The sequence below is a fragment of the Xiphophorus hellerii genome, chromosome 20 (genome assembly GCF_003331165.1).
Source record: "Xiphophorus hellerii strain 12219 chromosome 20, Xiphophorus_hellerii-4.1, whole genome shotgun sequence".
In the NCBI taxonomy this organism is placed as follows: Eukaryota; Metazoa; Chordata; class Actinopteri; order Cyprinodontiformes; family Poeciliidae; genus Xiphophorus; species Xiphophorus hellerii.
The window spans coordinates 7,547,265-7,561,317 of record NC_045691.1 but is presented as its reverse complement, the minus strand read 5'-3'; the positions used below and the strand labels follow the sequence as shown (position 1 = coordinate 7,561,317).

At 36.5% G+C, this 14,053-nt stretch overlaps 1 protein-coding gene across 4 annotated transcripts; it reads right to left on the bottom strand.

Annotated features, from left to right (window-relative positions):
- Positions 1-771: 771 nt before the first annotated feature.
- pfkfb2b (6-phosphofructo-2-kinase/fructose-2,6-biphosphatase 2b) lies at positions 772-13,987 on the bottom strand. Of its 4 annotated transcripts, XM_032549856.1 has the most exons (17): positions 13,788-13,986; positions 13,293-13,461; positions 12,652-12,777; positions 11,635-11,731; positions 9,650-9,716; positions 9,460-9,534; positions 7,352-7,408; positions 7,095-7,220; positions 6,737-6,943; positions 6,155-6,301; positions 5,716-5,820; positions 5,477-5,606; positions 5,325-5,387; positions 5,175-5,239; positions 4,012-4,179; positions 3,287-3,309; positions 772-1,406 (listed from the first exon to the last, which is right to left on the bottom strand). In XM_032549856.1, the coding sequence occupies exons 2-17, from the start codon at positions 13,378-13,380 to the stop codon at positions 1,337-1,339; spliced, it is 1,614 nt and encodes a 537-aa protein (XP_032405747.1). In that variant the 5' UTR covers positions 13,381-13,461; positions 13,788-13,986; the 3' UTR covers positions 772-1,336. The 4 variants fall into 4 exon arrangements, with proteins under 4 accessions (XP_032405747.1, XP_032405750.1, XP_032405748.1 ...); XM_032549859.1 differs by lacking the exon at positions 4,012-4,179; XM_032549857.1 differs by lacking the exon at positions 3,287-3,309 and having other exon boundaries at positions 13,788-13,985.
- Positions 13,988-14,053: the final 66 nt, after the last annotated feature.

The window sequence follows — 14,053 nt, the reverse complement described above, 5'->3', positions numbered from 1 at the left end:
AATGCTTCTTTTGCCTTAATTAATTATTTTGTAATTGTGTTATTTGTATAATTTTATTTTATGGTTTGTTTTTCATTTTAATCTTTACAATGCCATATGTCATCAGACACATTTTACAATGTGTCTGATGACATATTGTAAAATATTAAATCAGATGTCATGAGTTACGCAGTACTTAAGTCAAGTTAAGTTTACTTTTAGTGGTTACTTGCGTACAATTTTTAGGTATTCTACCTTTGATTACAAAGGTAATAATAAAAACAGTCTCTTGTAAAATTTTAAATGTTTTTCTGTTTTTTTAAAATATGAATCAGCAATATATCATGAACACAAATGGCAAACATGTCCATTTTTAGGCTTAATCTTTTTATCTGCTACAATTCCCAATGGCATCACAGATATGGGTCTCAAATTTGATTTCTGACAGATAAATACAGTATTCAGGCATTAAGACAAATAAGTGGTGAAAATGGTATTGAATCCTTCTTAATCATTGCAGCTGTTTGTGGGTGGAAAATATTAAGCAGGAAGGAAACATTTTGTCCTCAAAGTTGGCAACAAGATCATTGGCAAGCATGGCTCGGTGATGCGATAAGCTACTCTAGCTCAAACTGTTTACGAAATGAATACTAATTCTGTTAGAAATGTGTCAGAGAACGATGCATCACAATTTGATGTGTATTGGGCTGCATGCTGATCATACTGATCACTGGATCAGTATTAATTTTTTTCGAACATTTGAGAAAAATTAAAAAGCTAAAAAAGACAAAAACACATAAAAATTCCTTTATTTATTTGACTACATTCTCTCCAGGTCAGATGTAATTGATGATGTCCATCCAATAAGAATCCCTACTACAGAATGCTTGTGCAGCATATACATAGGATTTCATTGCAAAAATATTTCTATGTCATCTACATTATCCTGTTGTGAAAACAGCTTATTTATAACATTCGGTGTTATATGGAGACACTTATTTCTAGCAATATAGTTGACATTTACTAAGGCATTGCAGTATTTACACAGAAAATGGCACCAAAGCTGTCAAGTACAGCATGTTTTGGTTGACTATTTTCATTTGGTGCACATACACTACTGTATATTAGTGATAAGGGTTTTCAGTCTTAACATGCATGAAGACAGAGTGCTTGAGATAAACAGCAACGTGTTATTTTGCGCTCACGTGTTCATATCTCAAGCGGGAATCTTTCTGTTCCCTGTAATCTTGATATTATCTAGAATGTGGTAAAAAATGAAAAGGAACAAAGCCCTCCACTGTTTTGACTCATAAAAGACCAGAGAAGCTGTGAAGAAAAGAGGATGCGGATCCAACCTTCACTCAGAAGCGGACACAGCCACTAGTTTCTTCGCTGCTGTCAAAGTCGATTCCTTCACACAGGGAGTCCTTGGCAAAAAAAAAAGAGATGTAACCAATATTTATAAATAATTTTCTTAGAATATAAAATGTAGTTTGAAATAACTGACAATCTCTCCAGAGTCCCAGTAGAATTGGAAATGTTGATAATTATTTAGAAAGTAACAATGTTTCTTTAACAAATACAACATAAATGAATGAATTAATAATTAATTCATTACCATAATGTAATTATGGTCTCTGTAATCCTATAGTCTTGTACAACATTAAGACAGTTCTGGGCAGCTGTTTACACACACTCATGTTAGGCTGAGATTTTAATGAATATCCTGAATCTTTCTTTTTTCCAGAACGGAAATATTGCTAAATTAATAACGCTAAAGATTTTAAAGAAATTAATGAACAAGCTTATATCCACTACAAACTTTTTCAAATCCATATGTGGTCAAAAAGGCACATACATTTATGCCCCCACTAATGTCTGAAGGGAAACCATGTTTTTTCATAGCCGTAAACCAGCTGGTGGAATCATTCTGTCTGGCTATTTGAGCATTGTTCTTGTCAATATTGATAGAACTAATTTGAAATGGTTGGATCCCTGGCACAGATTTCTAAACATAGTTCACAAACTCTCTGTAGGGTTCATAAGTTTGATATTAACTTGCTTGTTCCATTCCAAACCCATTTTTGATGTGTCCAATTGAAACACCCAGTTGAGTCCAACTTCCAACCATCCATCTGTTGATATGAGGGGAAGTTAATTAGTTGATAATCCCTTTTTTTAATTATTACAATAATTTGCAATATAAGGTCAAAACAAACTTTTATGATTCTACTGCCATCATGCTTGACATTTGGAACAGAGTTCTAGGTTTGAAAGCATCACTTTTATTGATTGCTGTCTCATCTAACTATAAAACTTTTCTCCAGAAAGCATTTGGCTTGTCATGTGGCCAGCTCATTTTTTCTTGCATGGCACCTTCTTAAAACCCCTGAAAAAAAAACCTGGTGCTGGCAGTATCACTGATCTTCAACATTTAGTTAATGACAGGTTTGACTTTGACAGTTCGTAGGTTTTTCTTCAACATCATCAACCAGTTCCATTCATCTGAGATGGGCAGGTTGAGTAAGGTGGTTAAAACTTGAACAAAGAGTTTCTCAAACATGGTAATGATTACAGTCATCAAAACTGATTTTACAATGAATAAGACAATCCCCAACCCTATCTGTTGAAAATTTGTGAATTATGCCAGAGTCTATACCAGGAACAAACCAATTTTGGTCACCACTGGTGTAAAGAAGAAAGATCATAATGCAGTCAGAATAAACCCACAAGCTTACTGATGGCAAAACAGAAAGTTTTCTTATGCTTCCAATTCTAGTCTCTTAAAATGACTGATGTCATAGCCATATAATCATTCTACGTTGGCAAAAAAACATTGTTCTAACCAGCTTTTAAATTCTAAACATAAAACCACTGATGTCCATGTGAACTTCTTGAACTTTACCGAAGCAGCTATTGATTTCTATGATGCACAGTATGCATCCAGTCAATAAATATTTTTGTCAATATTTTACTACATTAAGAAATCTCAAGAACCAACATTATTAAGTCTCACAGATAATAATTTGTGAATTGGCCTTATGTAAGAGTATCAATTAATCAATGTATGATAGTGTACTTTAGATAATGTTGCTGAGGCAATAAAAAACCTGACAGTAACTTTCACTGTGCAACGGTAATGGGAAATAACAGAAACCAGATCAACAGAAAACCATAAAAATAAAACAAGACCATAAGAAATCTTAATTATTACACATATTTTCACATATGGATCATTAGACAATGAATTGAAGGGTGGTAAAGAAAGTAAACGGTTGGCTACTGATATTAAGTCTCAAATACTCACAAACAACTGCTTCCTGTCCGAGTCTGTAACACAAGTTTGGAAAAAGCGGAGAGAGAGAACACAGATAGAAATGGGGAGAAGGGCAGAAGCTCTGTACCATAATGCAAGGCCAATGAATGAACAACACTTCCATGTATGAATATGCTTGAAATGTTAGGAATATCACTCAAATTACTTCATTATTTATTTATTTTTGTGTAGTATATTCCTTAATCTGGGACCTGAGTCCAAATTTTGTACCACAAACAAGCAAGGTGGTATGACAATAAAAAAATAAATAATTGAATAATTTTTTTCTCCTAACTTTTGCAAAACATTTATGTCATATTTGTTCGATTATTTGAAGGTAGTGATTGTACAAAATACTCCTAATGTTTGTGTGTCATTTGTTAACAGAAAAACTTAACAACAAAGCAAAGAAGTGACATGCTATTCTGCATATTCAAGCTGGGGACAATGTTTTGTTGAGGTACGGATCATGCGGGATGATCAGTAAAAGGAGAAAGCAGATTTTTCAAGATGCAAAACATGCCCAGAGAAAGAAATACAAACACAGCGGTGAAATTTATGTAAGTCATTTGCAGCTTACACACACTGAATCATCAAGAAAGTCCAGAACTGAGTCAAGAGGATGCTTAACACAGGGTTATAACTGTGGTGGAACGTGACTGATTACAGGTGACAGTGACAGACTTAGAGGGTGAGCCTGCAACTCTGCCACTAACTTGGCTTTGCAGTCTCTCTGGCATCAGAGCCGAAGGGGTAGGGGCGAGTGGTAGCCATGGCTGATTTCCCGCGCTGTAGAGCCTGGGCCGCTTCACCTGGTCGTAACTGGACAAGGGAGTGTAACTATTCCGGCGATGTATGAGAGCAGAGTCCCTCGGAACCTTACCCTGGTCAGAAGATGAAATACCGCAAGGGTTAAAGGAAAAAGATCGGGGGACAGATGAGACGGGGGAACCACCTGAATGGACACAGCCATTCTAAATACCTGCCCACATTAATGGACAGATACAGTGGAGCTCTGACTGACGAGATAAAAACCTGCATCGGAAAGTATGTATCTTAATAGAAAAACTAGAGTCTCTTGCAGAAGTGTCACATTTTGTCACATCTGAAATATACATGTCTGAAGTGGAAGGATGAGGAGAATACATTTATTACAAATAAAAACAATTACATTTTTTTGCCAATTTCACTGTCGTGTCTTTGTGCAACAACAATAAAATAAGTCTAAGTCTAAAAGCTGAAAAATATAGTGTGCACATCATACTTTCAATAAAAAAACACATTATTTTCTTTCAATTTTACATAATGCGCTGCTTTTTGTTCTCTACCAAATTAAAGAATATTGATAAAATCTCAAGAAGATCAATGCTATGAATACTTTTGTATGGCACTCCATTTAAAGTTGGAAATTCTGGCCTAATTGTGCCTCACACTCTTTTTTCAGATACACACAATAATTGAATCAAGATGCAGTCATATTTAATGGTAATAATGAAGTCAGCCAAGCAGTTTGCATTATCAGCCACAGCTTCCAGGGAGCTAAAATATGAGTAAAAGTAAACCTTATTTAAAAGTGTTAGGTTCAGAGCTCAAGCCAAGCTGATTAATTAAAGTTAAAGATAGAAGAGGCAGAACAAAACTGGGCTGTACAGAAAGGCATCAGCAAAGCCTCACATGAAGGGATCCAGTGCAGCTGCGGCGCCAATGTGTTGAACTAACAGACACAACAAACAACACTTTGGTAGCATTTAAATCAGATGCTGACATTTTCAATCAATCAAATCGATAAAAATATGTCACATTTAATGCATTAACTCAACACAGTAGCACTAAAGTTAGCAAATGGATATCAATTGTAGTTTTTGAAACTCAGACTTACAAGTGGCCGGTCTCGGTGTGTGTTTACCGCCTCCACATTCAGATAAAACATCTCCACTTTACAACCTACAAGAAAGAAAAGTTTGAATGCACTGGATGCTTGTGAATGCTGCTTTTTAATTAGACAGCCATAGTTACTGGTATAACTTACCATATGCAACTGGAGTTAGCTTAAGCACTGTGTGGAGTGGACATTTCATGTAAGGGAGATCATCTGTGGAATAAAGAACAAAGTATATCATATATCAGCAGCTTCATGTGAGATTGGCTACACATTTTAGTGTGTCTATGTGTTTGTTTGACCTGCACTCTTGTCCAGGAAGTAAGCCAAGAGACAGCGCATCACCGCCTGGTGGCAGATAACCAGGACATTTCCCTGTCTCTCTAACTCCATGATAACAGGCTCAAGGCGCTGTACAAGGTCTTGGTAGGACTGACGGAGAGGAAGAGACAAGAGGATATAACAGTTGCTACACCAACAATACAGCTAACTATAAGAAAGTTAATTATTTCCAGGAATAAAAAATGGTCCTGATGGTCACCTCTCCTCCTGGGTAGCGGTAGTGGTATTTATCCTGGTCTCTCAGAGCAAACTCCTCTGGAAAGGTCTCCTGGATCATTTGATAAGTCATCTCCTCACACACACCCTTGGGAACAACAATAAAATAAATGTTGATACAGTTGATATATTTGGCAGTAAAATGTATCAAACAATTCTGAAAAAAAAAACAGAAATAAAGAAATGGAATTCCATCTATATAAAGACTATCCCAGCAAGCCATTTTTATCCCTAAACAGGGCTGAGAATCAAACATATGGGTGATGTTTATATCAATCACATATGGTTCAGATGCACTCAATAAGACGCTTCTTTGATTTTGGCTTGTGTGAGATATTATGTCCTTCTAAACCACAAGGCTTCATGAAGCTAACAAGTTTACTAAGCGCATAATGAGGTGAATTGGGTTCTTTGGTACTGACAGCATCAATCTCATTGAGGATTTTCCACTGCTCATATGGCACACTGAGTTCCTCTGCTGTCTGGATGGTCCTTCTCAGCTGGCTCGTCCACACCTTCAAATCCGACAGCTCATACTCTTCAATAAAATCTCTCAGGGCGTGGGCAAACTGGGAAATGAGGAACAGGTGTAGTTGAGTTTGATTATTTTACTTGGTAATGCTCTTTAATCATGGGAAAACAGAAAATTAGAAGAATTAAATAATAAAAAAAGAATTGTGTGTATTTTAGCAGTTCTTAGCTCCAATAAGAATAAATGCTGTTTTTGTGTTATTTGTTAGGCTAAGGACTAAGGTGTGAATTGAGTTTAGGTTAGGTTTTTGAGTTAGACATATACTAGCAATGATTAGGTGCAGGGTAAGGATTAGGTTAGGCCATAGAAATAAATGAAAAATGAATGGAAAGAATGCATAGTTCATGTGAAGATAGAACGATGTAATATGTGTTTGTGCATGTCATACAACAGTAAGGTATAGACTTTTCTCATCTTAAGACTGGCTTTGCAGCTTATAAGAAGAGGTGAAGTAAACAACATGCTGCTATACCTTTTTTCCTCTTGGAGAAAGCTCAGCGTCTCCTCCGATCCGTCCTTCCACATTGTGGTTGCTCTCTCCGTGTCGACACAGGTAAATGGAGTGTGAGTGGACATGGATGTTCATGAGGTAATAGACTATCTTGCTTTGGATGTAATCCTGCACTCGGTTCACCAGAAAACGCTGGCCCACATTTATAACCTTGATAAAAGAGAGGTCTCCTGCAGGGGCATTGGAGGAAATGTCTGGTAAACACCGCCATCTGGTGTTTAATTTCTGAATCACAGCTTCCTACAACGTCAACATTACTTTTTTCTTACAGATACAGTGAAGAGATTGTTTACTGTATAAAGTATTTGACAAATTCTTACTTGTCATAGTCATCAGGATCTAACGGTTGATAGGTGACCTTGTAGCACTCAATCCGTTTCAGGAAATCCTCCATTACCCTCTCTCTGTGCTTCTCAGGGTAATCTGGACTGGAGACTTTAACTTCCTGCAAAAGACATGGGACCTGTTTAAATATCTTTAACAAGCAGTGCATCTATTACTGTGAACATTACCAGATCAAGGCCGTGATAAAGATCAGAAGTCAAACCTTTACAGACGGGTGACATAAGTTCATACCAGAATATTAGCAGCAATGACATCTGGGTCATCACACACTGACTCCACAAAGAACACCTGTTGGAAAAAGAGCAGACTGCTTGGTCAGTTTACACTGATCATTTGTGAAATTCACATTTGACTACGTCGTACAGTTTTCCTAAGGAAAATGTTATAGATATGTTGAAATGTTTTATTCAATTGTCAATTTGTGCCATTTCTGAGAGAATGATTGATAGATCCTTAATAGGAACTGGATCAAATTGAGATAATTTGATACTTCACTTGGAAAATAGAGATACGTACGATACAGTTTTTACTAAACAAGTCAGAGCAATGCTGCTTGAAGAATTGTGTTTTGTATTCAACTTTATTCAGTATCCCAAATCAACTTTGGGATGACACAATATGCATGAGTTGCATTGAAAACAATTAAAATAAGAAGTTATTTCTAAGCATTGATTATTGTTGGCCAGGTGCATAAAAAGTTAAAGTTTTATTAGATTTGTGTACGCCTTACATTTGGTTGCCCTGTTATGCTCAGAGAGACAAGAGAATTAAATGTTAGAACTCAGTTTTTATTTCTGTTCAGATGTATTTCATATGTAAGTGATTCTAAAGATGCTTAAAAAATTTTTCTCTTTCTTGAATCCTAAGTGCTAAACAGTTTCTCTTGCCGTCTACAGAAACATATACATCAGACACTTCTGAAATTAATGGGGATATCCTGATTAAGATATGTTGTTTTTTCAGTACATCTTCACTCTGATTTCTTTCACTTGCTGCCAGTGAGTACTGTCTTACTGCTGCCTCTAGCAGAGCTGACCTAGTTCTGTACCGCAGTTTGTGGAAAACAGGCGCAGTCAAACAGAATGTCAGCAGAATCGGAGGAGACAGAGCTTCCAGGGATACTACCCTTAGACACCTGAGTACTTTCGGTTCATTTAGCTAACTTGGGAAAGGACTTCATCAAATCAGCACAGAATGGAGAAAGCTTTAAGGGATGAGAGAGAAATTAAACAGCAATGAAGCAAAAAGGTTTGCAGAAAGGGAGGTCATGTTGGATGGTCACCCCATCAGTTTTATGTTACGATTTAAGACGTTTGGGACAAGAATAATCCCTTGGTCTCTCAATGCCACAACAACACGTAACATGGTGGCACCTAAGACATGAGAAAAATACCAAAATGTTCACTCGTCGAAAACTAGAAACACCTAAAGTTCCAATCATTGATGGATTTTAATGCTTTCAATAAAAATACAAATTGAAAATGTACTATATGTGCTGCACCGAATGAAACAGTGTCAAAAAAATAATTTTGTGCAACAAAACACATTTCCACTCAAAAGGAAAACAAAACAAAACAAAACAAAAACACAGACAAGTTAAAACCTAATTAAAACTGGTGATGAATGACGTGAGAATTTCTGACCAAATAATTTCCAATATCTGTTGCTGTCCTGTTGCTTATCATTTTACATCAGGTAAAAAGTTGTGATGAAACATGCTAAAGGTATTACTGTAATATGTTAAAACAGAAATTAGAAACAGTTTGAAAGTTTCTATTAAATTAGACATTAAATACTCAGACACACAACCAAATATAAGCTATCTTTATGGTTTTAATCATTATAAAGATGTAGATTGTATTATTGTTTCCACGTTATTTTTTGTGACGTATGTAATGGGTTTCTCTTGCAAATGATCAAATGGGTCTCAGGAGAATTTTCCCATATGAATAAAGGATTATTAATACATTTATGATATGGAGCATGCTGTATTTTACTGAGCTTCAGCACCCGCAAAACCCAACTCAGATCAGTTTTAAAAGCAGATTGAAAAAATCCTTAGTGAAACCTGCTATAGTCTTTGTAAAATTACAAAAATTAGTCACAACATCTAGTTCTAAGCATTTTTCTCTGATCCCGCTTCTCTGCTTGTTTGAGCCAATGTATTATCCAATAACATGCACTCATTCTCTACGAATCTTAGGAATAGAAGGCCAGTTCACAGTATGCATCTTGTCATAGCTGTTGAACCACAGAAATTCAAGGCTAGCTTTCATTTGTAAAAGCTTCAGGCTGCACATTCAACCGGCATGAATAAATAAAATAAAATACAGTTTTACCTTGAAGCCATTCTCTTTCACGAAAGCTTGAATAAGATCTCGCCGATCCCTCGTTGTGTTTGTTGCATCAAAAACCTGGCAACAGGCAAAAAACAGAGAGAAACATTTGGAGGACACTGTAGTATCATAACTTTGCCAGATAGGTTAATGTTTTGCGATTAAAAGACATTGAAAATACATGGAAACTTACTGCAATCTGACCCCCCTCCTCTGTTAGGTAGACCCTCACGTCCTGCAGAGCCACCAGAGCACACTGCCTGTGGACAGGAGGAGAATGCAATCACAATTCCAAAAACGATCATAAAAATTACATTATAAAAGTATGACAGTAAAAAAAAGATTAAATGCTATAATTCTGTGTGGAGTATAATTTTTTAAAATCAAAATTAACTCCAGTTATATTCAGCTACATTCAGTTAGATTCAATCAATGCATTTTTATGGGACAGAATTTAGATGGATTGCTAAAAGTTGTCTGCTAAAGAATACACTACCCCAATTGAATTCAGGCATACAAAAAAAAAAAAAACTCTGAATATTTTCAATGGATATTTATTTCTTTTTGATAAGTGAAGTTAAAGGTATTTAGGGAATGTATGCACAGGCTGCACACTCTCAACTTTATCTCAGGCACAGTCACATTCTTGTTGGTGGGAGGGTTTAAGAATTACAGTTTTGTGATATGTAGCGCTATTTCAAACTATGTTTTGAGGACAAAAGCATCCTCAGCTGTATGAGTAAAGCAAGCATAAGGTAGGCTGTTGATCCCACATGTGGAATTTGCATTTGGAAACTTGTGACTTGAATCCGAATGTGGCTAAAGCTCTTATCTCTACAAGGAAAACTGGCCAATCTTAGGCTGCAAAACAAAACAAGTGCTTCAGGGAAATGGTGGGAACATTCAGAGCAGCCAAATCAGCAGTTTGTTATATTTTGTGGTAAAGACGAAAGAATGAACTGGAGAGGCTTGAACATCTACAGAAGACAGTGGAGCTGAATGGTGGGAAGATATTTCTTATGGTAAAGTGATGTCTCTGTCTGCCAAATGAGAAGTGTTTTCTAGAAGATAAACATGTCAATTTCCAACTCTATGACAAGCCTCAAAAACAGAATGGCTAGACTAGATAAAAAAAAAACAAAAAAACAATAAGAAGACTTTTCTGAGACAAGATGCGTTCTGAAAAAAAAATCAATCTGCAGCAGAATGATGCAAAGGAAAAGAGTCACACAATCAAAAACACCAACAATGATCTGGAAAACGCAGATAGCCAAACTGATGAAAAAAGTCTCATACTGCGTTTTATACTTATGATTTCAAATAGTACCTCTGTATATTTTTCTGGAATGTAAAGGGGTATCCTGATTTCCAGTACTCAGCCTGTGAAACAGACTAGCTGCAGAACAATCACACAAAACTGAAGGCAGAAAGATTCATCTGGCAAAAATGCACAAAGAAGTGAATTCATTCCTCACCCGCCTTCAGGTCCAGACTTCACTCAGTAGTTTCTACAAAGGATTCTTAAAGTGCCCATGCATCCTCTCTCCACTTCTCTAAATCCGAATAACAGACTATTATTACAAAATGTAAAAACTACAACTAGAATCCCTTTCAGTCGTCTCCTCTGACAACAAAATGACTCAACCTGAGTAATATTGATACCCGGATAGCTGTGCAGCACAATGGAGAGCTTGTGTCGCAGAGTGACAGCAGCAGCTTGTTTGACATCTAGGTCACAATTCAGCACTGGGACACTTTTTCATGGTAGCCATGCATTACAAATTCCATTTCAATTACTTTAACAGGACAAAATCATGAGAGAAGAAGAGCCTTCTTACTTCTGGTTAAGCCTTTTGGGGAACTCAGTGCAGATTTGGAGTTGACAGTGTTGACTCATACAAAAATCTGGTGGTCATAAGTGTGTTTTATGCCTCTTTGTAGATGTGTGTGAGTATCAGTTTAGATTAGCACAAAAAATTTGGCTGACTGTGGCCGAACTTTGACTGCTGGCCAACAAAACAGCTTAGTCACTGATGCAGCTGAAGGGTGCAGAATGGAGGAAATGAAACACGCAGATAGCAGTGATACTACAGCTTCTCTTGATATCACACAGAAAATGAACACTCTTCGTAAAGGCACCCGAAGATAACTCATATTTGGCCACAAAATGAAACTTACTTTCTTATTTTCATGGCTTCCTCGTTGTCGTGGCGGAAGAAATCATAAGATTTATAGGCTCTGACTGCCTCTCTGCGATACACACCCAAGTTAAACACTGTGAAATAAAAACACTTCATCAATATAATACACACACTGTCATTCTAGAAAAAAATAAACAAATACCCACTGATTTTATCCAAAATGTTAGTCCCTACTCAATGTTCTAGCACATATAGTAGTATCTTGAATTATCAATACACATACACTATGTGGATGACATAGCTAAAACAAATATATTTCATGCTTTGTTTTAAATGTATTTATCATCTTATTCCTATCTTGTTTTGAACTTAAATACTATTAAGAATCTGAAATAAATATTCAAAATTGAATCCAGATGAAGATATTGCTAACTATTTGTTGATCCATGTTTGTTCATTTCAAGTATAACATTTTAATGCATTTCTATGAAATGTCCTGAATCTTCCATGATTTCTTAATGTTTCGTTTTGAAAAAATCCAGTAGTTCTTCGAGTCTTTTAAGCTGTGTTGAGTGTTAAGTCTAAAAAAGTTTTGAAGCGCTAAAAAACCTTTCCTTTGGACTTTGGCTTCTAAAATGTGAGCAGGACGTCATGTTGTTTAGTGTGTTTCAATAAGGTGAATGGCATGGTATAGAAAATGCATAAAAGAGCAGCCAACATCTACAGGAAATGTTTGAAAGAACCTTCAAAAAAGCCTAAAATGCACCAGCTTAAGATCATTTTAAAAGCTCTAAGAAAGTCTGTGTTCTTAGAAGCAAAACATTTATACAAAATATTACTTATAGTAATATTTTTTTATTATTCCTTTTCATCCTGTACTTTTTTCTAAGGGTTTATTATACCTGTGTTACCTTGTAGGCAAACTCAGCATGTAAGATATATATTTTATTTATTTTAAAATAGAGAATAGTGCATAGAAATGTTTAATTGATGTCTAATATGCAAGTCATATGCTGGACTTCCTAAGAATAAAATGTCGCTCCTCAAGCTTCACCTTTGGTTGGAACGCCAATCCAGTTGAGATAACGTGTGAGTTTCTTTGACATGTAGGTCTTTCCTCTTGCAGGCAGGCCGATCATCACGATCACTGTTGGAGAGTTTGTCATATAAGAAGCCCATGCTGTAAGACAGATCCCAAAAAATTAATGACCAGCATAGACGAGATCAAGTCATGTGACTGCCTCCTGATACCCAACATGTTATAGAATATATCAAATTGGGTACATAATAACTAGGCCATCATCTGTAGACTGGACAAAAATAATTGTCTCTTTGGACACAAATATCCTTTGTGGTCTCAGTTCAAAGACGGAATGAGCAGTGGAAACATCCTGGGAATGAAAAGCAATTTTCTTAAGAATAATGGAAAGAAAGTGTCACACAAAGTTTTTTTTAAATTGCCAGTCAGAATTGACCTTTTGGTCATCTTGGCCAACAGTCGCTTACTAACCTATTTGTAATTTGGAACCTTAAACAAATAACCTTCAGAACAAAAGATGTGATTAAAAAAACATTTGTAAATTGGAACCGGAGTGGAACGGACAAAGCATGAGCTCACGTTACAAATGCACCTGGATTCTTGACGCAGAACTTATTCAAATCTAAATGTAGAAAACCAACGGGGAGTTCACTTACAACATTTCTTCTCCTTGCATCTCGGGTCTGTTCTTTTGTCTTCTGTGGAGTTTGTGGAAGCTCCATTGTCTCTTTGGGTGCAGGACATGTCGAAATTTAATCAGTTTTTATCTAAATGAAAAAAAAAAAAATCTGCACATTCTCAGGGGGACGTTGTCCAAACTGATCTCTATATGAGGGAATGAAAAAAGATAGAAAAGGCAACATTTAAAGAATTGTTTCCATGCAAATTCCAGAAAAAAACCTGCGCCAAAATTAAACATATTTATTAGTATCTGAAGGTTATGACTTTATGTATCCCTGGCAACATCGATTGCTCATTTGGATGTAGAGGACCGGAGACACTGCCGCTACATCATCTATTCGATTACAAAAATATTTTATCAAAATCATGCGACGCGACCTCTAATGACCAAAAATGTGGACATTTGTTTGACATTATCTGCACAAGTCGCATTTCCTTCAGCATAGCATACAATGCATTAATAAATTTACCTGATCGCTTTGCAAATCCGAGGATCCTTTTAAACCATAGCACCGCCTCTGCAGGATTTAAATGCGGATAAATCCCCGGATCAGCAGGACCGACAGTCCGAACCGGACACTGCGGTCGGAGGAGCCAGTCTGGTCGGTTGGCCCGTCCTTCGTGTTGAGGCGCGTCCACAGCGCGCTGGCGTCTGTCCGAGCTGGAGGTGCGCCTCCACGTCAGATTTGAGTTTTTTTTTCCTCTCTCACTCTACCGTAAAGCTGAGAATAGAAGC

Excerpts from the sequence above, each read along its gene's own strand:
- pfkfb2b (XM_032549856.1), bottom strand. The coding sequence starts at position 13,380 with ATGTCCTGCACCCAAAGAGACAATGGAGCTTCCACAAACTCCACAGAA. Across the intron at positions 12,778-13,292 it reads ATGCAAGGAGAAGAAATGTT|CATGGGCTTCTTATATGACA; the intron begins GTAAGTGAACTC and ends TCTGTCTTACAG. Across the intron at positions 7,409-9,459 it reads TGAAAGAGAATGGCTTCAAG|GTGTTCTTTGTGGAGTCAGT; the intron begins GTAAAACTGTAT and ends TTTTTCCAACAG.